At 46.9% G+C, this 25,455-nt stretch overlaps 1 protein-coding gene across 6 annotated transcripts in view; it reads right to left on the reverse strand.

The window, feature by feature from the left end:
* Nucleotides 1-17,364: 17,364 nt before the first annotated feature.
* The window catches only part of TRMO (tRNA methyltransferase O), a 45,105-nt gene continuing 37,014 nt past the window's right edge, over nucleotides 17,365-25,455 (reverse strand). For 5 of the 6 annotated variants that reach the window (XM_033916503.1, XM_033916521.1, XM_033916512.1 and 2 more), the window contains one exon: nucleotides 17,365-18,138. In XM_033916503.1, the coding sequence (XP_033772394.1) occupies nucleotides 17,927-18,138 (212 nt within the window). In that variant the 3' untranslated portion in view covers nucleotides 17,365-17,926. The remainder of the gene's footprint in view (nucleotides 18,139-25,455) is intronic. The other variant, XM_033916531.1, reaches the window with a different exon arrangement.

A 25,455-nucleotide genomic window follows, 5' to 3' on the forward strand; every position in this document is an offset into this window, starting at 1 on the left:
AGGTTAGACATCTCCACTGATGGATACAGCTCCGCGGCTATAACATTTAAAATAATAGCGATCCAAAGGGGGAGGGGAGAAGGTGCGAGGAAGTCTGGAGCTGCAGGGCCGACATTAGAGGGAGTAAGAGTTGATGGTGCCGCAGGGTCCCGCGGGGGGGGGGGGGGAGGAAGGAAGGAAGGAAGAAGAGGAACCGAAGCATGGCAATTGTGGGGAAGTGCAATCCCCCCAATGCGTCCCCTTACCTTACCTCCCCTTACCTTTGCGACGCGTGTGTGCGCTGTGAAGAGAAACTTTGCGCTGCGATGTAATATTTTGTGCGCGCGCGCAGGCCAACGCACCTTAGCGGGAACACTGGTTCACTAACCTAGTTCAAAGTGGTTTAGCAATGACCATTGGAGAGTTTGTGCATCCAGGTCTCTATCATATAGCACCACCGCCCTCCAATTTAATCCACTCTGTTACTGTGAAAAGGGAAAAGTTGAAAGGAGAAACTAATTAAAGTGTAAATCAAAGAATTGTTTAGGTGCAATACCTTGGAAAAGAGACGGCTGAGGGGAGATATGATTGAAGTCTACAAAATCCTGAGTGGAGTAGAACGGGTACAAGTGGATCGATTTTTCACTCCATTAAAAATTACAAAGACTAGGGGACACTCGATAAAGTTACAGGAAAGTGCTCTTAAAACCAATAGGAGGAAACTTTTTTTCACTCAGAGAATAGTTAAGCTCTGGAACGCGTTGCCAGAGGATGTGATAAAAGCGGATAGTGTAGCTGGTTTTAAGAAAGGTTTGGATAAGTTCCTGGAGGAAAAGTCCATAGTCTGTTATTGAGAAAGACACAGGGGAAGCCACTTCTTGCCCTGTATCGGTAGCATGGAATATTGCTACACCTTGGGTTTTGGCCAGGTACTGGTGACCTGGATTGGCCACCGTGGGAACGGGCTACTGGGCTTGATGGATCACTGGTCTGACCCAGTGAGGCTATTCTTATGTTCTTAGAACAGTGGTGGCGATCCTATGGCATCCGTGCCAGAGGGGGCACTCAGAGCCCTCTATGTGGGCATGTGTGCTGTCGCCCCAGCACAGAGTTCGTTACTAGAAAGTCAGAGGAACGTGGGGCCGGACTGCTCCCCTCCCCCTCTCCACACGCACCTGAGGACATTTCTCACATCACCTGCGCCTCTGGCCAGCAGCCCAATGGAAGTGCTTCCTCCCTCCCCTGTCTGGGGTAAGGCGGGTGGCTCACATGCGGCATGAGGGTGCGGTGCAGAAGGCAGCCTATTGAGTCTGCAGCAAAGGTGATTCCCATAGAGGGGTTGGAGGGGAGCATAGCTCACAGCATGGCATAGCAAAGGGGAGCAGATTGTTGATTCAGAGAATATCCATTTCTTTAGTGTTAACTAATAGTGTTAGCTATTTTTGGTATAGAGATAGATTTTTATTGGGTGCTTCATTTTTTAATTTTGTGTTTTTGTAGACTCCAAATGAATACAGCAAAAAAAAAAAAAGCAAGAACAGATAGCGGAAGATCATTGTGTTTTTCTTTTAAGACAAAATATGTTAATGTACGAGTTGTTTTTTTCTAAACTAAAACCTCAGTATTCAGGTTAAATTGCCATGTTGGCACTTTGCGATAAATAAGTGAATTTTGGGTTGCAGTTTGGGCACTTGGTCTTTAAAAGGTTCGCCATCTCTGCCTTAGCACAGATACCTACAGTAAATAAACCAATGCCTATTTGCTCTGAAGCCCAGATGCACTAGTCATTATGTGTCTAACAATCATTGCTAAACCGGTTGAACCAGTTTAGCTATGACTGATGTACTCAATGGCTCTCCACACACTTTTCCGTGCATCTGTTGCAACCTCCAACTTTGCTAAGCAAACCTCATTACTATTAAAATGAGGTCTTTAATATTATAACAAGCCCACCGAGCGAAGCCCTAACATCACTTCATGATGCACAAAAAATAGCAATTAGTTTTACTGACCTGAAAACACCAACTGGTCTAGACCTCCTAAGGGAGGGGCCATAGGTATCTGAACCAATCTGAGTCTTAGGCCTCTCCCAATGCATTCCAGGATGCACCAGGAAGGAAGTCTAAGGTCCTTATTAGCCCAGGTGCCTAAGGACCCTCCTATGGGAGAGCCCTTAGTTGTCTGGGTCAGTCATAAGCCCCTCCCTGGTGCATCCCAGGATGCACTAGGAAGAGGAAGGCCTGCCATTTTGAAGAGGTGGGCCAGCAGGTGCTTATCCCTCTTGCTGACTTTCAAGTTCACGGGGTGGGGCGGGGGGGTTGTGCTTTAGCTGGGGGAGTTCTGACCTGACTACCTCAGCCCATCAGGGCTCACTCTTGGGCACTAATGAGGTGGTGGGAGGGGCCTTGTTGGGGGGGGGGAGGGGAACATGGAAGTCCAGGATTTGGTCAGAGGTGTAGGGTGGTCCGGATGGCTGAGCAGGAGAGAGTTGGCATCCCTCCTAATTTTTTTCTAAGTTGTTGGGGAGGGGAGCCATCGGGGTGGGGTGTCAGGTATGTGTGAGGGGGGTCCAGCTGGCCAAGGCAGGAGGCAATAGACATCCCTCCTGCCAGTGATCTTTGTGTGTGTGTGTGGGGGAGGGGGGGGAGGGTTGCAGGTGGCTGCAATCTTCATGGGGTGGGATGGGAGCAAGATGGGGTTCAGATGGCTGCAATCGCCATGGTGGGGTTCTTGAGAGCATCTCTCCTGCCTCTTTTTTGAAGGAGGCCTGTTCTGGGGGTTGCCTTAATTGGGTGGGGGGGAGGACTTTTTTTTAAAATGGGGACACATGTACATCTGTGCCATAAAAAAAAAAAAAAAAAGAGTCTTCCAGCCCCCACTAGCTGAACCAGGAGGCTGCTTTGGGCTGCCACTGCCAGCTCTTTGCATGTGTGTCACTTTCTCAATGACTGATCGGATGGGATTATGGCAAACTTTCACAAAACTCACTTGCATACAAACTTGTTGGAACATAGATCATTGTTTTAAAATCAGACAAAATATTGGTCCACAGCAAACCACATGGTCTCTTAACTACCATGTTTAATGCATCTGGGCCCGTCCTGAAGAGGAATATGATACTGGTGAGTATCTTACCTGCTGTGAAATTGCATTCAAGCTTGAAGAAAAACAAAAGGGAGATTGTAAGTTGATAGGTACTTTCATTGTCTTTTAAAAGTCACACTGCTTATTTAGACAATTTAGAGCAGTTTTTCTCAACACATGGTACATGTATCCCTAGGGGTATGCAGCAGGAGTGTCACTTGCCCCCTTCCTCCAGCAGCATGCCCCCCTCTGCTAAAGAGCCTTCATTTCCACACTCAGGAAAGCCCTATCAGCTCCACCCACTTTGACACATTTGCGTTGAGGTGGTACCAATAGGGCCTCATGAGTGATAGACTTGAAGGCTCTACGTTAATCTAGTGCCAGTGCTGAGCTTTGTATAGACTCCAGACTCCCTGACCAGCCACAGGAGGGTGGCAGAGGACAGAGGGCTCATCGCTGGAGCTAGCTTGGTATTGCCCAGACTGTGGGAGCACCCCAGCTGACCTGGAAGGCCTCAGCCTTCCCACAGTCTGGGCAACACCAAGCTAACTCCAGTGATGAAGAGCCCAGTCTTCTGCCACCCTCCCTCTGCCTGCCAGGGAGTCCAGAGTCTATACCAGGCCCGGCACTGGCGCTAGCTTAACTGACACAGAGCCTATCCGTTCATGAGGCCCTGTTGGTACCACCCTTCTGATGCAAACGTGTCAAAGTGGGTGGAATCAACAAGGCCATCCTGTGCATGTGAAGGCTCTTCGTTGAAGTTAGTGCTAGTGCTTGGCCCTGTGTGGAATCCACATTCCAGGTTAGGCAGTGATAGTGCAGCAGGAGGAAGGTTAGAGGAGGAGCAAAGCTCAACTTGCTTGTGGGGGGAGGGGGCAGAGAAGGAGCAATATTGGACTGAGAGATGTGGGGAAATGGCAAGTTGGTAAGGCTGGCTGGTTGGGTAGGAAGAAATGCTGGACATGGATGGAGAAGAGATATGCTTCTTATGGGATAGAAAGAGGAGGAAATGTACATGGATAGAGGAAAGGGAAGATGGATGAAGAGAGAGGAAGCAGGTGCATATGGATAAAGTGGAATGGAATGGAATAGAGAGGAGAAGCACATGGCTGGAGGGGAAAAGATGCATGGGATGGAGGAAGGTAGGTGCATGAACTTGGGACACAGAAGGGAGGGAGGGAGGGAATAGAAAGGAAGAATTGTTGGGCATGAATGTGAGAGGGAGAGATGTTGAACATGAGGAAAGGAAGAAAGAGGAAAATTGTAGGGCATAGAGAGAGAAGAGTGAGTTAGAGATGAACGGAGAAGAGGATGAGGGAGAAATTTTGGATATGATTGAGAGGGAACAGTGGGACACATTGAATGGGATGCAAGGGCTAGGGAGAGATGTGGCATGTGCTAGAGAGGAGTGATAGAAGAAATGTTGGGCATGGGGCTGGTGGGGAGTGGTGAAAGATGCTGCACATAATCTAGGGAATGAGAGAGGGAGAAATGTTGGATATGACAGTAGAGGGGAGATGCACCATGGATCTCTTTCTTTCCCCACTCCCTTTGCAGCAAAGGAGGGTATGAGAAAGACAGATGGATAGGAGAGACATGTTGCCAATGTGGGTAGAGGAGAGAGAAAGAAAAGTTGGACTCATTGAAGGACATAGAGAGATGTTGGATGGGGAAGGGAATGAGGTCCAGAGGAGATGAAACATGCAGGAGACAGAAATAAATAAATATTGGATGCAGTCAGAAGGAAGTGTAACCAGAGACTCATGAAATCACCAGACAACAAAGGTAGGAAAAATGATTTTATTTTCAATTTAGTGCTCAAAATGCATCAGTTTTGAGAATTTATATCTGCTGTCTATATTTTGCACTATATTTGTCCATTTTTTTGTAGCTGTTTCTCAGGTGACATTGCATAAAGTCTGCCTTGACCTCTTTGAAAACCCCCCAAATATAAATTAACATTTTCTCTGCAATGTGCTTTGTGTTTTTTAATTTTATGGTTACCATCATGTATTGTTAATAAGATTATATTGTGTGTATATGAAAAATCGAAGAAATTGCATTACAATTAGTACTATTATTATGGAGGTGGGGTCAGAGGTTGGGAGGTCTAGGGTGGAGCTTGGGCAGGGGTACGCAGTTTATATTTGTTGAACAGGAGGTACTTGGCGGCAATTCTGGTTCTTGAAAGCCACAGGTAGGCCAAGTTTTCAGGATATCTACAAAGAATATATATCTCATGCATATTTATTGTGGATATCTTGAAAATCTGACCTGCCTGTGGCTCTCGAGGACTGGAATTGCCTACCTCTGGGATAAACAACACCAGGTTAAGGTCCCAGGAAGAGAAAGGATGCTTAACTGGCGCTGTCAGGAAGAGCCCACTTCAAGAATCTAGCAACATCAGGATGAGATACCAAGGAAGACCGAAGCTCCCGGGGTCTAAAACAGGAGAGCCCAGCCACTTGGACCCGAAGAGAAGCCACAGTGAGATCTTTATCCAATCGAGCCTGAAGAAAGGTGAGAATTAGCGAGAGACGAATAAGGGTCCACCTGGTCCTGGGCACACCAATGTTGGAAAGCCTTCCATGCCTTAGCGTAAGTAGCACAGTGGACTTCTTAGACTTCAGAAGAGTTATCAGCAACCATAGCAGAAAGCACAGTTACTTACCGTAACAGGTGTTATCCAGGGACAGCAGGCAGATATTCTTGACTGATGGGTGACGGCACCGACGGAGCCCCGGTACGGACAATTTTAGAGTGATTGCACTCTAAGAACTTTAGAAAGTTCTAGCTAGGCCGCACCGCGCGTGCGCGAGTGCCTTCCCGCCCGACAGAGGCGCACGGTCCCCAGTTAGGATAAGCCAGCTAAGAAGCCAACCCGGGGAGGTGGGAGGGACGCAAGAATATCTGCCTGCTGTCCCTGGATAACACCAGTTACGGTAAGTAACTGTGCTTTATCCCAGGACAAGCAGGCAGCATATTCTTGACTGATGGGTGACCTCCAAGCTAACAAAAAGAGGGATGGAGGGAAGGTTGGCCATTAGGAGAATAAATTTTGTAAAACAGATTGGCCGAAGTGTCCATCCCGTCTGGAGAATGCATCCAGACAATAGTGAGATGTAAAAGTATGAACTGAGGACCAAGTAGCAGCCTTGCAGATTTCCTCAATAGGAGTGGAACGGAGGAAAGCTACAGACGCTGCCATAGCTCTAATTTTGTGGCCCGTGACAGAACCTTCCAGTGTCAGGCCCGACTGAGCATAACAAAAAGAAACGCAAGCAGCAAGCCAATTGGACAGAGTGCGTTTAGATACAGGATGACCCAACTTGTTAGGATCAAAGGACAAAAACAGTTGAGGAGATTATCTGTGAGGTTTGGTGCGATCAAGATAGTAAGCCAGAGCACGTTTACAATCCAAGGTATGCAAAGCCTGTTCACCTGGATTAGAATGAGGCTTTGGGAAAAAAACAGGTAGAACGATGGATTGGTTAAGATGAAATTCAGACACAACCTTAGGAAGGAACTTGGGATGTGTACGGAGGACGACCTTATCATGGTGAAAAACAGTGAAAGGTGGATCCGCCACCAGTGCATGGAGCTCACTGACCCTCCTGGCAGAAGTGAGAGCTATTAGAAAGACCACTTTCCAAGTTAGAAATTTAAAATGCGTTGAGGCCAACGGCTCGAAAGGAGGTTTCATTAACGCAGAAAGAACCACATTAAGATCCCATACAACCTTAAGAGGTGGTTTCACATTGAAAAGGCCCTTCATGAACTTTGAAACTAAGGGATGAGCTGAGATGGGTTTTCCATGAATCGGCTCATGAAAAGCTGCAATGGCACTAAGGTGGACCCTTATCGAAGAGGATTTAAGACCAGAGTCAGATAAGGACAATAGATAGTCCAACACCAGTCCCACTGCTGTAGATATGGGATTATGGTGATGTAACAGGCACCAGGAAGAAAACCGAGACCACTTTTGTTGGTAACATTGAAGAGTAGACGGTTTCCTGGAGGCATCAATAATAGAACGGACAGGCTGAGAAAGGAGAGCATGAGCTGAAGTCAGCCCGAGAGATACCAAGCTGTCAGGTGCAGAGACTGTAAGTTGGGATGAAGAAGCGTTTGCTGATGCTGTGTAAGTAGTGAAGGAAACAGAGGAAGAGGTATGGGTTCCCTGGAACTGAGCTGAAGTAGAAGGGAAAACCAATGCTGTCTGGGCCACCGTGGAGCGATGAGGATCATGGTGGCTTGTTCCCTCTTGAGCTTGAATAGGGTGCGCAGCATGAGCGGAAGAGGAGGGAATGCATAAAGGAAGAGATTGGTCCAATCCAGGAGAAATGCATCGGGTTCCAGACGGTGAGGAGAGTAAAGTCTGGAGCAAAACAGGGGCAGTTGATGGTTGTGGGGAGCTGCAAAAAGATCCACTTGAGGAGTGCCCCATTGAGAGAAAATGAACTGGAGTCGAGGGGTCGAGAGTCCATTCGTGAGGTTGAAGAATTCTGCTGAGATTGTCTGCTAAGCAATTCTGTTCCCCTTGGATGTAGACTGCCTTCAGGAATAGGTGACGAGCAGTCGCCCAGGTCCAAATCCTTTGAGCTTCCTGACATAAAGGACGGGATCCCGTCCCTCCTTGTTTGTTGATGTAATACATTGCAACTTGGTTGTCTGTGCAAATGAGAAGAACCTGAGGAAAAAGGAGATGTTGAAAAGCTTTGAGGGCGTAAAACATCGCTCTGAGTTCCAGGAAATTGATGTGGTGTTTCTTTTCCTGGGTGGTCCAAAACCCCTGAGTTTGGAACTCATTCAAGTGAGCTCCCCATGCATAGGGGGAGGAATCCGTGGTGATGACCAGTTGATGAGGAGGTAGATGGAACAGTAGACCTCTGGATAGATTTGATGATTTCAACCACCAAAGAAGCGACTGTCGAAGAGACGAGGTCTCAGATATGTGTTGTGAACAAGGATCCGTCGCTTGTGACCACTGAGTCGCTAGGGTCCAATGAGGAGTACGCAGGTGGAGACGTGCGAAGGGAGTGACATGTACTGTGGAGGCCATGTGTCCCAAGAGTACCATCATGTGATTTGCAGAGATGGAAGTTTTCTGGAACACCTGCTGACAGAGATGAAGGATGGTGTGAAGGCGGTTTGGAGGAAGAAAAGCCCTCATCCGAACAGTATCTAGAATGGCTCCAATGAATTGAAGTCGCTGAGTTGGAATGAGGTGCGACTTGGGTAGATTGATTTCGAACCCCAACAGTCGAAGGAAGTAAATGGTCTGATTGGTGGCTATGTGTACGGACTGAGGAGAAGGAGCCTTGATGAGCCAGTCGTCCAGATAAGGGAAGACTTGAAAATTGTGGGAGCGGAGATAAGCTGCGACCACAATCAGACATTTGGTGAATACCCTGGGAGAGGAGGCTAGGCCGAAGGGTAGCACCTTGTATTGGTAATGATGTTGGTTGACAAGAAAGCGAAGATATTGTCTGGACATCAGATGAATTGGAATGTGAATATACGCCTCCTTGAGATCGAGGGAACATAGCCAGTCTTCCTGAGAGAGAAGAGGGTAAAGGGTGGCAAGAGATAACATCTTGAACTTCTCCTTGACCAGACATTTGTTGAGATCTCTGAGATCTAATATTGGTCTGAGATCTCCGGTCTTTTTGGGTACAAGAAAGTACCGGGAATAAAATCCCAGGCCTTGCTGGTCTAGAGGAACTGGTTCGATGGCATTGAGAAGAAGGAGGGATTGAACCTCCTGAGCGAGGAGGAGGGACTGAGCCTTGTTGGAAGCAGACTCTTTTGGCAGACTTAACGGTGGAGGAGTCTGAAAGTTTAGGGAGTAGCCGTGAGCGATGATAGCAAGTACCCACTGGTCGGAGGTGATTGCTTCCCATCGAGACAGAAAAACCTGTAGTCGACCCCCTATGGGCTGAGGTAGAGGACATGAGGGAGGAAGACTGGCAATGTTCTGGAGAAGAGAGTCAAAAGGGCTGTGTCGGCTTAGGTTGAGTAGCCGGTTTTACAGTAGGCTGTTGTTGTTGACGAGCCTGTTGCTGCTGTTGACGCTGTCTGCGAGGTTGAGGGGGATGAGGCTGAGCCGGTCGAGCAGAAAACCTCCTTTGATATGAAGATTGTTGCCTGAATGGACGAGGAGGAGGAGGTTTCTTCTTGTTTTTCAACAAGGTGTCCCACCTAGTTTCATGGGCGGAGAGCTTTTGTGTGGTGGTATCCATGGACTCCCCAAACAGCTCATCCCCTAGGCAAGGCGCATTGGCAAGCCGGTCCTGATGGTTTACATCCAGGTCTGAGACCCGTAGCCATGCCAACCGTCTCATTGCTACAGAGATAGCAGTAGCTCGTGACGTCAGTTCAAAAGTATCATAAATGGAACGGACCATAAACTTCCTGAGTTGCAAAAGACTAGAAGTACATTGCTGAAAAGCAGGAAGCTTACGGTCCGGAATATACTTCTGAAAAGAGGTCACCTGTTGAATGAGATGTTTCAGGTAAAACGAGAAGTGGAATGCGTAATTACCTGAACGGTTGGCCAGCATGGCATTTTGGTAAAGGCGCTTTCCAAATTTATCCATGGCCTTTCCTTCTCTGCCAGGAGGGACAGAGGCATACACACTGGCTCCTGCAGATTTCTTTAGGGTTGACTCTACCAACAGAGATTCATGGGGAAGTTGGTGCTTGTCAAATCCTGGGATTGGAATCACTTTATACAGAGATTCCAGTTTTCTTGGGGCTCCTGGAATTGTCAAAGGAGTTTCAAGATTCTTATAAAAAGTTTCCCTCAAGATGTCATGGAGGGGTAACTTTAAAAACTCCTTAGGAGGTTGGTCAAAATCCAAAGCATCCAAAAATGCTTTGGATTTTTTAGAGTCAGACTCCAAAGGAATAGACAGGGTGTCTGACATCTCCTTTAAAAATTTTGTGAAGGAGGAGTGCTCTGGCTTAGCAGTAGTATCCTGCACCGATGGTTCATCCTCATCAGATGTGTAATCCTCCTCGGTACCGAGGGGATCATCTGAGTCGTCCCACAAGTCAGGGTCCCGTACCGATTGTAAACGGCCCTGGGAAAGTGGAGTCGATGTCTCAGTGTGCTTAGTCTTGCGTACCGATTTACCAGACCGAGTGGAGACGGTACCTGGGGAATGTAGTACAGTACGGGGTTCAGAGAACAGTACCGGTTCCGACACCGTAGGAGTAGCACGCCGTTTTGGTTCTGCTGACAGAACAGGCATAGACAAAGATTTGTGCGGTGCCGAAACAGTCGATGACAATAAAAGAGGCTGATCGACAGACGACACCGAAGGCTCAGTCGGTACCGACACTGGAAGGTTCGGAGTCAACAGAGCCGGGAGCAAGTGTTGGAGTTGCTCCTTAAGTTGGGCCTGGAGGATAGAGGCAATACGCTCATCCAACGTTGGTCCCGATGGCACCGGTACCGGTTTTTTCTTGCTCGGTACCTTTGGTGCCGCTCGACGCTCGGGTGAAGTCGATGCCGATGACGAGGCAGTGACTTCAATGGGAGCGGAGCGTTTACGGGGCCGGCGCTCAGTCTGCAGGACTTGGCTCACTGCATGCTCGACTGGCGGGCCTAGAACAGTAGGGGAAGGCTTCTTAGCCGGCTTACCTACAGGAGTCGACACCGGCGATGTATCTTGCGGTGCCGAGGCAGTCGGAGTCGATTTGGAGGAAGTCGTCGACGTCGATACCGGTGCAACTTCCATAGCGTACCGAAAAGGATCCGCTGCTGAATTTGACGATTTTTTAAAGTTCTTTTTTGTAAAGAACTACAGCGGGTGCAGGTTTCAGCCCTATGGTCCGGACCCAGACACTGGAGGCACCACTTGTGCGGGTCGGAGAGGGAGATAGGGCGTGCACACCGCTGACACTTTTTGAAACCCGGTGACGGGGGCATGAAGGGAAATACTGCTGTAGCAAAATCGAAGCCCGAGGCTTCGATGGTGCCAACAGGCCCCGCCGGGGCAGATCGACAAAAAAATGAAAAATAAAAAGATTTTTTTTTTTTTTACACAAACTGTAAATAAGAAGGAAAGAAATAAAATATGAAGAGAAAAATACGCGCGAGCGGGAAGGCAAGTGAAAAGAGAAAAAACTTCCAACAGCCGTTGGAAACACGCGTCTTCTTAGCTCCGCGGAATTAAGAAAACTGGGGACCGCGCGCCTCTGTCGGGCGGGAAGGCACTCGCGCACGCGCGGTGCGGCCTAGCTAGAACTTTCTAAAGTTCTTAGAGTGCAATCACTCTAAAATTGTCCGTACCGGGGCTCCGTCGGTGCCGTCACCCATCAGTCAAGAATATGCTGCCTGCTTGTCCTGGGATAATATCTTTTATGCTCTAAGGCAGTGTTTCTCAGCTCGGTCCTGAAGAACTCCCTTGCCAGTCAGGTTTTCAAGCTATCCACAATGAATATGCATGAAAGAAATTTGAATATAATGGAGGTAGTGTATGCAAATCAAGTTTATGCATATTCATTTTGGATATCCTGAAAACCTGACTGGCAAGGGGGGTACTCCAGGGCCGAGTTGAGAAACACTGCTCCAAGGCTGCGCACTCAAGAGCCATGCCATAAGAGCAAAGCGACCCAAATCATCCATGGACACTGGACTCAGTGGGAGGAGGTCTGGATAGTTGCTAAGCTGAAGGTCATAACTCCTGCGCAGACATATCAGATCTGCAGACCATGGCCTGCAAAGCCTACACGGAGCCACCAGAATGAAGAGGCCCAAATGGGCTACGATTTATCAAAGGACCTGACCAAACATCGGCCAAGGAGGAAAAAATACAGGAGAATCTCCTACAGCCACAATTGCACCAGAGTATCAAGCCCCTTGCTTCCGGGGTCGAATCTTCAACTAAAGAAGCAATCCACTTTTTCTTGTTTATTGCCATGGCCATGAGGTTGAAATGGGCCCGAGCCCACACTATTGCTCTGAAAGCCGCAATGGCCAGGGCACACTTGCCCAGATCCAGAATCTGTCTGCTGAAGAAGTCTGCTTAAACATTGTCTAGTCCCTCCATATGCACTATTGTCAGTACTGGGAGGAGATGTTCTGCATAAAGGAAATGAATGCAGGCTTCTTCAGCCAGAGGAGTGATGATCTTGATCCCTGCCTAGCAATTGATGTAGGCTATCACCGTCACATTGTCTGAGAAGACCCTGACTGCTTGGCTCTCCAGAGTCTTCTACAATCTCATCAGAGTTAGCCGAATGGCTCTAAGTTCCAACCGGTTGATTTTCCATTTTCGCTGAGAGGGCACCCGACTCCCCTGAACAGGAGAACAATTGCAATGGGTTCCCAAACCCCAAAAGCTGTCATTTGTCATCAGCACTATCCAGGAGGTAAAGTGTAGCAGTACACCCCTGTGGAGCGGGTGTGGGAGATGCCACCAGTCCATGCTTGCTTGAGCTTCCAGAGTCCAAGGTAGATAGGCCTGCAAGGCATCCCTGTGCAGAGCTCCATGAGAGAGCAAGCATACTGAAGAGGACGCATGTGTGCCTTCACCCAAGGAACCACATCCAGCATGGCAACTATCGATCCTGGAATTTAAAAGACAATCCTATGCTGACAGAGCCGGTCACTCTAGAAGGGAAGAAATTTGGGCATACAGTTTCTTCCTGTGGGCTTCTGGTAGACAGACGAGTTTAAAAGAGTTCCCAGGTATTCCAGCAATTGCATGAGCACCAGATGGTTCTTCCTGAAGTTGACAATCTAGCTCCACCATGTGCCGTTCCTCGGTCGAGGGAGCTCTGATCAATCGGCTGTTCAAGGAAGGGTGAACCTGGAGACCCATCTTTCGCAGGTAAGTTCCCGCAACCACAATCACCTTGGTGAAGGTCAAGGGCCCTGTCACCAGCCCAAAATGCAAATCCAAGAAGCAATAATGCTGGTCCAGAACAGGAAACTGAAAAAGTTGCAGTGGATGGGAAAAATATGCAAATACACCTCTGTGAGATCAAGAGAGGCAAGAAACTCACCTGGGCCACTGCTGCAATGACTGAAACCACAGCCTCCATTCGAAAGCGTGGAACCCTGATAGCCGCATTCATATGCTGAAGATCCAGACTAGGCCTCCAATCTTTGGAGCCATTTTTGGCACAAAAAAGTATATAGAGTATCTGTCTGAGCCCAAGTGTTCGTGTGGCACTGGTCTATAGCTTGAATATACAGCAAGCACTGAACGATGGCTTGAACCTTGAGCACTGTTTCTGGGCGACCTGTAGGAAAATCCACGAACCAATCTGTCAGAGGCCGGGCAAATTCCAGCTTGTAGGCCGACTGAATAATGTCCAAGACCCACTGGTTGGACATAATGCACATCCAGGTGGAAAGAAATGCAGAGCCAGCCCCCTATCTGAAGAGGGGCATCCCTTGGCCTGGCATCACTGCACCTCTTTGGCAGAGGTTGCAGAATGGGAGGTGGAAGGCTGGGAACGCCTGTGCGTCGTGAGCTCTGTGAAAATCTCTGCAATATGCCATGAGCTACAAAGATTAGAACAACCAGAACCCCTGGAGAGTCTGACTCTGCAATCAGGTAAAGACTTAGGGTGACAGTCCATCACAGAATCCATAAAGTTGCCCAAACCTTTGCCAAACAAAAGCTGCCCTTGAAAAGGCAGTCTAGCCAAAGTAGCCTTGGAAGTGGAATCACCAGCATACTGTCTGATCCAAAATATTTTTGGGCAGAGATGGAGAATGCTGACCTTTGTCAAAACTCGCATAAAGTCATACAGTGCATCAGCCATATAATCTGTCCCAGCCAAAAGAAGTTAGGAGGGGAAACCACCGCTTCACTCTCCAGTGTACACAGTCGAGACAGGTGCATGAGACAAAAGATGTTGCCGAAGCAGCTTTAATACCTAAAGCAGCTGCGTCAAAATTTTCCTGATCACCACATCGACACGGCGGTCGCGGTCCTGCATATCCTCTAACACTACACCCCCTCTCTGGGGAGAAGTGCATTTAGTCACCTGTGCCACCAAAGAATCCACCATGGACTAAACCAAAAGCCGATGACAGTCCTGTGCCAGGGATACAAGCGTGACATAGCTCTAGCAATTTTCAAAGCATCATGATGCCAGGGAAAGGTAGCAAACTGCAAGCACACACCACCAAGCCAGGAAGAAGTGGACAGAGCTAGCTGAGTGACCAAAGGGAACTGCTGCAAAGGTCCAGAAAAGCCGCAGACTGAAATAAGTGCATGACTGTGGGATTGTCCCCAGGCTCCAAAGCCCCAGAGAGTTCCAGCACACAGTTCCCGATTTCCTGCCCTGGGAAGCACTGCATCTGCAAATAAGAGGTCAGCAAGCGAGTCATCTTCCTTAGGATCCCCTCAGATCAGGGTCAGGCAGCACAAGAACAGCAGCAGGCTGAGTTGAGGATGTGTCCAAAGGAGTAACACCACTGAGAGACACCGTGGAGGCGGATTGGGACTGCGCAGGGGAAGAACACTGGTTATGTGATTGAACACAAGAACACAAAATTTCCTAAACTTAGAAAAAGTGTCCGACTCCTGGGGCATAGATGTCACCCTAAATTTGGGTTTCTTAGATTGTGGAGGGCCCACAGCCTGGAAAATGGATTTACCAGCTGTGCCAAGCCCCAAAAGTAAGGAACACTGCCCCCCCCCCGAGCATAACGCTCCAAAAATACTAAATTTGCGCAATCCTGGTGGTGGCGGCGAAGAAAGCAAACAGGATGTTAGGCATAATTAAGAAGGGGATCACGAGCAGATTGGAAGATGTCATAATGCCACTTTATAGAACAATGGTCAGACCGCACTTGGAATATTGTGTCCAACACTGGTGTCCATACCTCAAGAGGGATATAACTCTGTTGGAGAAAGTGCAGAGGCGAGCCACGAAACTTGTCAAAGGAATGGAGCATTTGAGCTTCAAAGAACGACTCAGGAAACTGGGACTGTTTACCCTCGAGAAGAGAAGATTGAGAGGGGATTTGATAGAGACTTTTAAAATATTAAAAGGATTTGATAAGAGACCAAGAAGCAGAAATGCTAACATTTTCAGATGTGACACGGACAAGAGGTCATAGCCTGAAACTGAGTGGCAGCAGGTTTAGGACAAATGTCAGGAAGTTCTGTTTCACTCAGCGAGTGGTGGGTGCTTGGAATGCACTCCCAGAGGAGGTTGTGGCGGAGACTACGGTACTGGGATTCAAGCGCATGTTGGATGCACACCTTCTTGCATATCATATTGAGGGATACGGTAAAGTTGGGTCTCCAAAAAGGAGTACCTAATTGGGCCGCCACGTGTGCGGAGCACCGGACTAGATGGACCTCGGTCTGATCCGGTGAGGGCGTTTCTTATGCTCTTATGAATCCACATGAGGAGCCCAAAGACTCCATCCCAGCAACTTTCCAGGCAAAATTTGCAGTTTTGAAGAAGCAGGGAGCTGTAGAAAAAAAAAACACTGCTAAAAATTCATGATGGCCACCGTCAAAAAAATCGCACCAAACTTTTCACACTTCTCAAATTCTAAAAACAGCAATTTTTAGATTTTTCAAGAGAGGGAACACAGGGAACATAAAGAAACAGTCAAAAGCCTGCTTTTTAAACCTCCAATTCCTCTCACAGGCCGTCAGCCTATGTACTCATTGTGACCTGACAGGATCTGTGCTGTAGCCTGCTTTCAGCTCTCTCACAGTAGCTGGATGAGAAAACTCACTGCCACAGTGCTAGGAATTCTTCCCTAAAGCTGAACTTCGGGCTTACAGTCAGACTACACCTCCACCCCTGAGGACCAATGGATGTGCACCAGGACGGACGAAAGCGCGAAGACACCACCGACCCTCCTAAGGGCGCTTAACAGCCTGCATACAACCCCTGCTTAACAGTATGTGAGACCACATCAGGGACAGCCCTGAGCTCCAGCGAAAACTATGCAGCTTGGCTTACAGGTACCCAGTAGGATCGGCCTATCAGCTACAGACCGAAGTCTGTGAATTCTTAAGTAGGCAGAGCTTCAAATAGCTCCAAGTACAAAATTACCCCCAAAAAAGACGAAAGTAAATCGAATTAAAGATAACAAAATGAGGAGACCAGAGCAAACAATCCTGTAGGCATGTGTGCAGAAGGAAATAACTGTAGATGGAGCTAGAGAACCCAGTGAAGTACAGCAGAGGCAGAGTGAAAAATTCAGAGTGGATTCTTTCTGCAGCGGCACGCAGCTATAGGAACTAAACCTGTCTGTCTGACCACTAATAAAATCTCTTCCAGTGCAATAGGTGAGACATTCTAGACCAGTGGTTCCCAACCCTGTTCTGGGGGACCCCCAGCCAGTTGGGTGTTGAAGATATCCCTAATGATATGCACTAAAGTCTAAGCTTGGGTTTTTTCTCCAGTTAATTAAATAGCTGCCTATTAGATAACTCAAATTCTTAAAACCAGCTATTAAATATTTAATACAAACAAGTATTATCGTAATCAATTCAATTTTAATATTATCTCCCACAATTCATTTCATTACAGTACAACTTATCAATAATTTAATAAATATCAGAATAATTTAGGCAGTGAACCTAATCCCCATCAACTCACACTCACTTCCCAACTTTCACACACATACTACAGTCATTGTGATTACTTTTATCCAAAAATGGATCTTAGTTAGTTCATGATCATCTAGTCAGAGAGGCTTCAAACTGAGAGTTGCACAAGTCTAGCACAACTACCAGGTAGATGGTGTGTTTCCTGCTTGTCAGCTAATCCCGGCTTGTGCCGAACCCTGGGTCCCTGCTCGAGTCATGCTTAGTTTACTGGTGAGCCTTGCAAACACAGCTCCTGAAGAGGTCAGGTGGCGAAACACAGTCTTGTGTTGAGCTGAATGTTTTATGAATTGAAGAACAGGACCATCATGAGGACAGAGAGGCCTGCCAATTGTGTTTAAGAAACTGTGATTTTCATGTGCAACTCTCAGTTTCAAGCCTCTCTGACTAGATGATCATGGACTAATGAACTAATCAAGATCCAGTTTTGGATAAAAGTAATCACAATGACTGTAGTATGTGTGTGAAAGTTGGGAAGCGAGTGTAAGTGTGAGTGATGGGGATTAGGTTCACTGACTAAATTATTCTGATATTTATTAATAAATTAAGTATTGATAAGTTGCACTGTAATGAAATGAATTGTGGGAGATAATATTAAAACTGAATTAAGATAATATTTGTTTGTATTAAATATTTAATAGCTGGTTTTAAGAATTTGAGTTAATGAATATGCACGAGAGAGATCTGCATATAATGGAAGTGACAGGTATACAAATCTCTCATACATATTCATTAGGGATAGCTTGAAAATCTGACTGGCTGGGGGGGGTCCCCCAAAACAGGGTTGGGAACCACGCGGTCTTACCAATCCTGTTTAGTGCATCTATCTCATAGTTCAAAGCCCCTATGAAGACAAAGTACCAGGCATTGTGATGGCAACACCTAGTAGCTGAATTAGGGCGCATGATTTCAGTATTCATAAGGGAGCAAAGGCTCACTACAGCAATAACTGAATTATAGCAAAAGAAGGGGTGAGGAAAACAATGTAAAATAGGGTGAGTAGTTGCAAATGAAAGCCTATGGCCCTGGATCTTATTGTCTGTTCCAACTGATCTGGAAATCCAAAAGGAGTAGAAAAACTAAAACATTGCTCCAGAAACAGTTAAGGCAGCTCATTTTTCTAGTAGCTGTGTTAGTCCTGGAGAAAATGTAAAACTTCTTTGTAGACTGTGAAATAGTTTACTGGCTCAACATAAGAGCTACACAGAGATTCTGTACAGCACAAACTTTGAAAATCTTCAGCTATACTACTATACATCCTAACTTGCTTCCAGTGGTTTTACTTGAAGTACTTCTGCAAACCCTTCACTGAACCAACATGTAATATGGGCTGTGTCAACAGTGAAGTAAAAGAGACGATCCTGGCACTGCTTCCTTCGGTATACAGATCGAGGATCTGCTGCTAAAATTGTGATGATTACATGCTTCATTTCTTCTGGGGATCGGCAGTACCTGAATGATTTTGCTGCATCTGTAGAAAAGAGAGAAAAAAGGTGTGAAATTTGGACTTACAGTTAACTTGAACTTTTTTAAGCATCCTGCCAAACCAGTCTAGATGAGCTTGTTATATCCCTCTGCCAGCAGATGGAGCACAAGTAAAACAGTTCAATGCTGACTTCACTCACCTTATAGAGCAAGTGCTCCCTTCAGTTCATCGGTATTCTATTGTCAAAGCTAAAAGCGATCACTTTTTTTTTTTTTTTTTTGCATTGGGAAGCCATGTTAGAGTATCAATCGATCTGCTAGCTTATATGGCATTAATGGCCTTATTTGCATGGGCTGATTGGAGAATGAGCGAACCTGCAGAAAACCACGAGGTGAGCCATTTTTTGCATCGGGTTGGCAAATGCGATGTCCCTAAAGCAGTCAAAACTGGTTTAGCGACGATCACTGACTTTAGTGTATCTAGCCCTTTGTTTCTACAGCATTCCCAGCATGGGCTAGTCTGGGGAGTTGACGCAGGAATTTAAAAAATAAAATAAAGAAATTGATAGAATATAACAGTTTCCAGCTCACTACCAAAGCCAAAACTTGATCCAATCAAAATCACTATTTCATGATCACTAACTCAGGAATGAGATAAGCATCAAGGGGCTACAACCGCCTTCAGAGTGGACTGCAACATACTCATTGTTGGTTCTCTGAATTTATCAGAGCCCTTGGCCACCATGGCTTCCATGAATGGGTTCTGGATTGATTGACCTGTTAATTGTGCTGAATCTTGTACGTCCAAATTTCACCTTCCTTGTCATCAATACCAGACCAGCCTAGAAAAGTGGAATGAACCCAAGTACTACCTAGGCCAGCTGGAGGAAGCCCACAGGAACCTACACTGAAACCTCATACAGTAGCCTCTTCAAACTCTGAGGTTGCTGCCACTGGAGAAGATGTACTTCATTGTTCCAATGTCAGAAACTTCTTTTTGTGGCCTGCTGAGTCTGCCAACTTTCTCTTATGAAACATTTTCGGTAGCAAAACACTTCCCTCCTCTTGCAGTACCAAGTCAGGGCCATGGAGGGTGGGGAGGTGAGGAAGCAAGCAACACAGTGTGCAGTTTTGCTGTTTGCTGGCTAGAGCCTTGTTGTTTTGTTTGTTATTACCTGCTGATGCTGCCTGGGTTCCCCCCCCACCCAACAGCATCAGTAGCTTTTTGTTTACTTCCCCTTGCGGTACCGAGACAGGGCCCTGAGGGGAGGGAGCAAGTAGGGAAGACTGTGGTCTGGATGATTCGATGGTCTGTCACAAACAGCCTCTGCGTGAGAACTGTCCATCACAGTTTTTAGTCAGCCGCTGAAAAGCGCCTTCCCTGTCCTAGCGCCTACCTGTAAGAACCGATGCTCTGCAGAAGAAAATTTTGCCGACGTTAGATGCTACCAGGGAATTTGTACCTTAAAGACCTCTTCAGTTCCGTGGATTCATCCTTTTTTTTTTTTTTAAAGAACCGTTGCTCTTAATTGAAGAGCAACCTACTCTAAGTTTCTTGAACCCCCTCCTTTTTTTTTTAACTAAGGGGAAGTAAGTAAAACATTTTTATTGAATTCTATGATATAAATAAATTTTATATACCGGTATATATATATATATTTTTTTTTAAGAAGAGAGGGGAGAGCGGTCAAAGAAAAAACTGACATCCGGAGGGGAGGACTCTAAGTGTAGGGACTCATGCGCATGCCCAGTAAGCTCAAAAGCTTATTTAGCTAGGGGAGAGCACCGGCACTCAGGCTCGGTCAGAGGACTTCATCAACAAGTGTGCCTGCATATCCCATGCTTGTCTCCGGAGAATGGGCATCTCCCTCATGACGATTCTCGCTAGCACAGAGGGAGGGGGGATTCCAAATGATGAATTCGTCGGGGAGGGGGGGGGGCTTTAAAAAAAAAAAAAAAAAAAAGGGGGGGGGGGAAGATATTGTGCATAACATGCACAGCATTTATGCCCATTAAAAGAAAAAGGTTTCCTGTCTTGAACAGCTGAGTGGCAGGAGACTGCTTTCAGGGCTTCTCCTGCCTCTAAGCTGTTCGACCTTCCCCTGCCGGCAATATGCATGTGTGAGAGTCGTTCTCACAGCGATTAATTGAATGGAAGAAATGGGATTATGATGAACCTCCGCATGAATCATTTGCATGCATCTTTTTAGTGCATCAATAGTTAGATCGGAGCAGACCCACACAGTCTTATTGATCCTCTTTAGTGCCCTAAGTTTCCACAAATTGCACCCACCTACCTGGTATCTGCTTGCCTACCTCTCCCAAGCCAAATGCACAAGCATCGAACTGCTGCAACTCACCTGCAGGCAGTCACCCTCCTTATCCTCAGATATACTGGAAACAAGGTAAAGGAGAGCAGGAATGTGATTACTTCAGACCTCCTGACCAAGTTCAAATCTTCTGAGGGAGGGAAGGAAGGGATGTCAAACAAAATTTACCAAGATCCAAGGGCCAACACTCAGGATTGCAGAGGCAAAAAAGCTCCTCTAAGCTGAATCAGGGCAAACTTTCATAGCTACTGGGCTGTCAGTAGCTCCCACTGTTAAACCCACCGACAGGGAAAAGGCACCAGGTACTAGACTCATTTATGTGGGAACTTGAATGTGCCCGAAAGAAGAGAGAAGTCAAATGCAAAAAATTACTGCCTGTACCATTCCCTAAAATCTGTCTATGCTCTACCTGGAATCCAGTAGCCTACAGCCTTCCTGGGAGCAGCTCACTCGTAGTTAGTGCACCCGGTCACATGTCTGTAGCAGCCAGAGAACTATTGGGGAGCTGAAAGCACTAGCTCCCTATAAGGCAAGTGAAGTCATCTCAGCTATTTTTCTCTGGCAGCAGGAGCGTAACTCAGTCATCTGGACTGGTCTGACATGAATGATAAGAAAAAACAAATGAAAGGCATCCAAAACAATTTTTCCCAAAATATGTGACAGCAGAAGAGATCAGGCAGAAAGTCTAATGTGAGAACAATAAATTGTTAAACACAGGAAGAGGTTACTTTCACCACACTGTAAATGAAAGTTAACAAACAAAATTGCTTATATAGCTTCAGAGGGGGAAATTCTATAAGAGGCGCCTAACTAAAATGGAAGATTAGGTTTCTACTTTCGATAATCTTCTGTTAGTCCCTGTAGGATTCCATATGCTAGGTGTTCAATCCCAACCTGCAATCCGGGAGTTGCAGAAATCCAACCCTTTTCTGAGCACACGCTCCACCCTCTTAGCCTGAGAGCTAGAGAACATATGCAGTTAAGTCCCAAAGCCAAGTAATATACCTGAACAAATCCCCAGCAACACAAATTCTGAACTAGTCTGCTCTGCAAAACATGAAACAAGTAATAAACATGCACAAAGGCAATCCAGCCAAACATTGAGGAATAATGTAGAACTAACCTGGTGTGAGCAACGAGCCCCAGATGAGACAGCCTTCAGTAAAGCATACTCACAGAAGGGGGAACACTGCTTACAGGATCCATCAACTGGCTGGAAAGACTTCAAGCCTGCAAGGTAAAGAATCAAGGCAGAAAGAAGCAGGCTACTCAACAACTGAGTGTATACAGAGACTGCGGGTCGTATGGAATCCTACAGGGACTAACAGAAAGAAGATTATCTAAGGTAGAAACCTAATCTTCCATTCTGTTACGTCCCTTCTGGATTCCGTGTGCTAGGTAACAGCAAGGGAGGGATAGAAGAGCCTACCCTCAACACCGAGTGCCCAAAAGCGGCATCAGAACAAGCTGCCACATCCACTCAGTAAAGCCGGGCAAAAGTATGACGAGAGATCAAGAATCCACCCTGCAAATTTCATCAGGATGAAATGCACGAGACTCAACTCATGACACAGCCACACTTCCATTCGAATGTGCTTTAAGCGAAATCAGCGGCTGCTTGTGACGGGTGATGTAAATCATGGAAATGGCTTTTCATATCCATCGAGCGATGGACATCGGCCTCCCATGTCAGGACAAAAAGGTAATCAGACAGCCTGAAATCATTAGTCCTCTCCAAGTAGTGAAGCAAGAGTCTACGGATATACAACTTGCGTAAGATCTGATCTTTGTGCTCCGAACCTGTGGGATAAAATGCAGGTATGTGAACTTCCTGGTTGACATGGAAGGCTGATATCACCTTTGGCAGAAAGGAAGATACAGTACGGAGACCACCGCCTGTGTCTGTAATACGGAGAAAAGGTTCCCTGCACAAAAGAGCCTGAAGCTCCGATATATGCCATGCTGAGACAAAGGCGATCAGAAAAGACAGTTTTGATTGTTAGATCCAGAAGAGAAGCAACTTTCAGTGGTTCGAATGGGGCCTCTCCAAGGTCCTGCAAAACGATGTTAAGATTCCATGAAGGGAAAGGAAGACGCAAATGAAGTGCCTCTCTCATAAATCTGGTGAAGTCCGGATGAGCAGTAAGCGAACTAGTGCCTCTGTGCGCTTGAAAACATGAAAAGCCTGCAACTTTAAGGGAGGCCACTACCAGATCTTTGTCCAAGCCCTGAACCACCAAAATGGGAGCCAGGATCACCAAAATGGGAGCCCTCTCAGGCTCTGCCTGATCCTTAGCACACCACTGTTGGAAAGTCTTCCAAGCTTGGCATAAGAAGCTATAGTGGAAGGTTTCTTTGAACGTAAAACAGTCAAGATAACTACCTTCGAATAATCATGGTTCATCGAGGCTGAGCACTCAAATGCAAAAGACCAAAGTGCCATGGGTTCTCTATGGGCACTGGCCCCTGACTGATAAGGTATTGATGAAGAGGTAGCTGGAGCTTTTCATACTGCTGAAGACAGACGTGATCCGCATACCAAGTGCGATGAGGTCAATACGGAGCTACTAGAATCACCAGGCCGGGATGCTTTGCTATCCAATGCTTGGCCGGACCGATTAGAGGCCACAGAGGGAACACACACAGGAGCTCGTGAACTGGCCAGTGTTGAACCAAGGTGTCCAGCCTTAGGCTTCCATGCTGCATTTGTCGACTGAAAAAGCGCCTTCGAGTTCTCTGCTGAAGCCATCAAGTTCACCTGGGGATGACCCCAGCGCTGACAATCAGATAGAATGTGTTCTGCGAGAGGGACCATTATCCCAAGTTCAGGATCTTTTGGCTGAGGAAGTCTGCCTGAACGTTGTTGATTCTGGCCACATGGACTGCTGAGCTTCCACATAGCAAAACAACATGCGATCCTCTTTGTCCAAGGGAGTGCTTCTCATGCCCCCTTGACAATTTACATATGCCACCACAGTGGCGTTGTCAGAGAAGACCCACACTGCTTTTCCTTCCAGAAGGGGCTGGAGAGCGAATGCCAGCTGAATTGCCCTGAGTTTCAAACGATTGATTGACCAATGTTTCTGACAAAGAGTCCACTGCCCCTGAATGTAATGGTCCCCGCAATTAGCACCCTACCCTGGCAGGCTTGCATCCATCATAACAGCCATCCATTCTGATATGGAAAGAAGACTGCCCTGATGGAGAGCCTCCATGTGAATTCACCAGCTCAAGCTGCTGCGAGCTGGCTCCATCCAGGGGAGTGACATCTGAAAGGGATGACGCTACAAAGACCACCAATAGAGGAGACTCCTGAACAGGCACATGTGTGCTCAGGTCCAGGGGACCGCCTCCAAGGAGTCTGATCCCAGAACTTGAAGATAAGTCAGGCCATGGGAGCTGGACAGTCCAGCAGAGATCTGATCTGCTGTTTAAGTTTCTGTCTGCATGCCTTGGGAAGAAACACACAAACCTGCCTGGTGTCTAAGATAAGACTCAGATACTCTAGGAACTGGGAGGGTTTCAAGGTGCTCTTCTTGAAGCTGACAATCCACCCCAACGCCTGCAACAGACAACCCACCATCTCCATGCACTTTCGCACTCTGAATGAGATGGAGCTTGGATCAACCAATCGTCCAAGTAAGGATGGACTTGGATGCCCCACTGGTGGAGAAAGGCCGCCACAACTACTCATCACCTTGGTGAAAGTGCAGGATACCGTCGCAAGGCAAAGGGAAGTGCAATGAACTGGAAATGCTGTTATAGAACATGGAAATGCAGAAATCTGCAATGCTCCGAGTAGACTGTAATATAGAAGTAAGCCTCCGCGAGATCCGCAGAGGTTTCGTCAGCAGGAGACCTGAAGTTATGATGCCGTTGTACAGAGCCATAGTGAGGCCTCACTTGGAGTACTGTGTTCAGTTTTGGAGACCACACTACCGAAAGGACGTGCTGAGAATCGAGTCGGTTCAGCGAACGGCCACCAGGATGGCCTTGGGGCTCAAGGATCTCACGTATGAAGAAAGATAAAAAAAATTGCAGCTGTACTCACTTCAGGAAAGAAGAGAACGGGGAGATATGATTGAAACATATAAGTACATCACGGGACGCATCGAGTCAGAAGACGATATCTTCTGGTTCATGGGACCCTCGACCACCAGAGGGCATCCGCTGAAAATCAGGGGAGGGAAGTTTCATGGCGACTCCAGGAAGTATTTTTTCACCGAAAGAGTAGTGGATCATTGGAACAGACTCCCACTCCAGGTGATAAAGGCCAGCAGCGTGACGGATTTTAAGAGAAAATGGGATACTCACGTGGGATCTTTAAGGGAGTAAATTCAGGGGAGGGGATACTTGGAATGGGCAGACTTGGTGGGCTATAGCCCTTTTCTGCTGCTTTTTTCTATGTTTCTAGAAACTCCCTTTGAGAGACAACAGCTATGACTGTGTGCATTGTCTCCATGCGGAAATGAGAAATCTGTGGAAATGAGGAATCGGCAAGAAACAGCTTACCCACTAGATCCTCCAATCTTCCGAGCCTTTCTTTGGCATGATGAAGTATAAGGATACACTCCCCAGAGGAGCCAAATAAATTTTGTTGAAATGTCACACCCTGCAACCAAGGCAGGGAGCTCTTGAGCCCCACCAAAAGAGTCCCTAGACTCGAAATGTAGGCGTTTTGAGGCAGACTTTAGAAGGACCACTGGGCGATATTTTTTCACAAAGTCATGGACCCAGGCTGGCTCTGCAGCCCTGGCATACATGGAGGAGGCAAATTTTGAAGCTCCCATCCCTCCCCCTGCATGCTACAGTTGCTGATCCAGTGCAATCAATGCACACATCCAGCAGATTAGGGGCTGGGGAGTCCACCCCAAACGATTTTTGAACAAATCAAGGAGTACCGAGGCACAAATAAAACTTTTGAAAAAAAGACTGATGAAAATCCAAGATGGCCACTGCCAGTGAATTTGTGCCAAAAATAAACAAAACCTGAAAATAAAAAGACTGAGATTTGGGGTCTGGGAAAGTGGGGG

Source organism: Geotrypetes seraphini, chromosome 1, assembly GCF_902459505.1.
Source record: "Geotrypetes seraphini chromosome 1, aGeoSer1.1, whole genome shotgun sequence".
Taxonomy (NCBI): domain Eukaryota; kingdom Metazoa; phylum Chordata; class Amphibia; order Gymnophiona; family Dermophiidae; genus Geotrypetes; species Geotrypetes seraphini.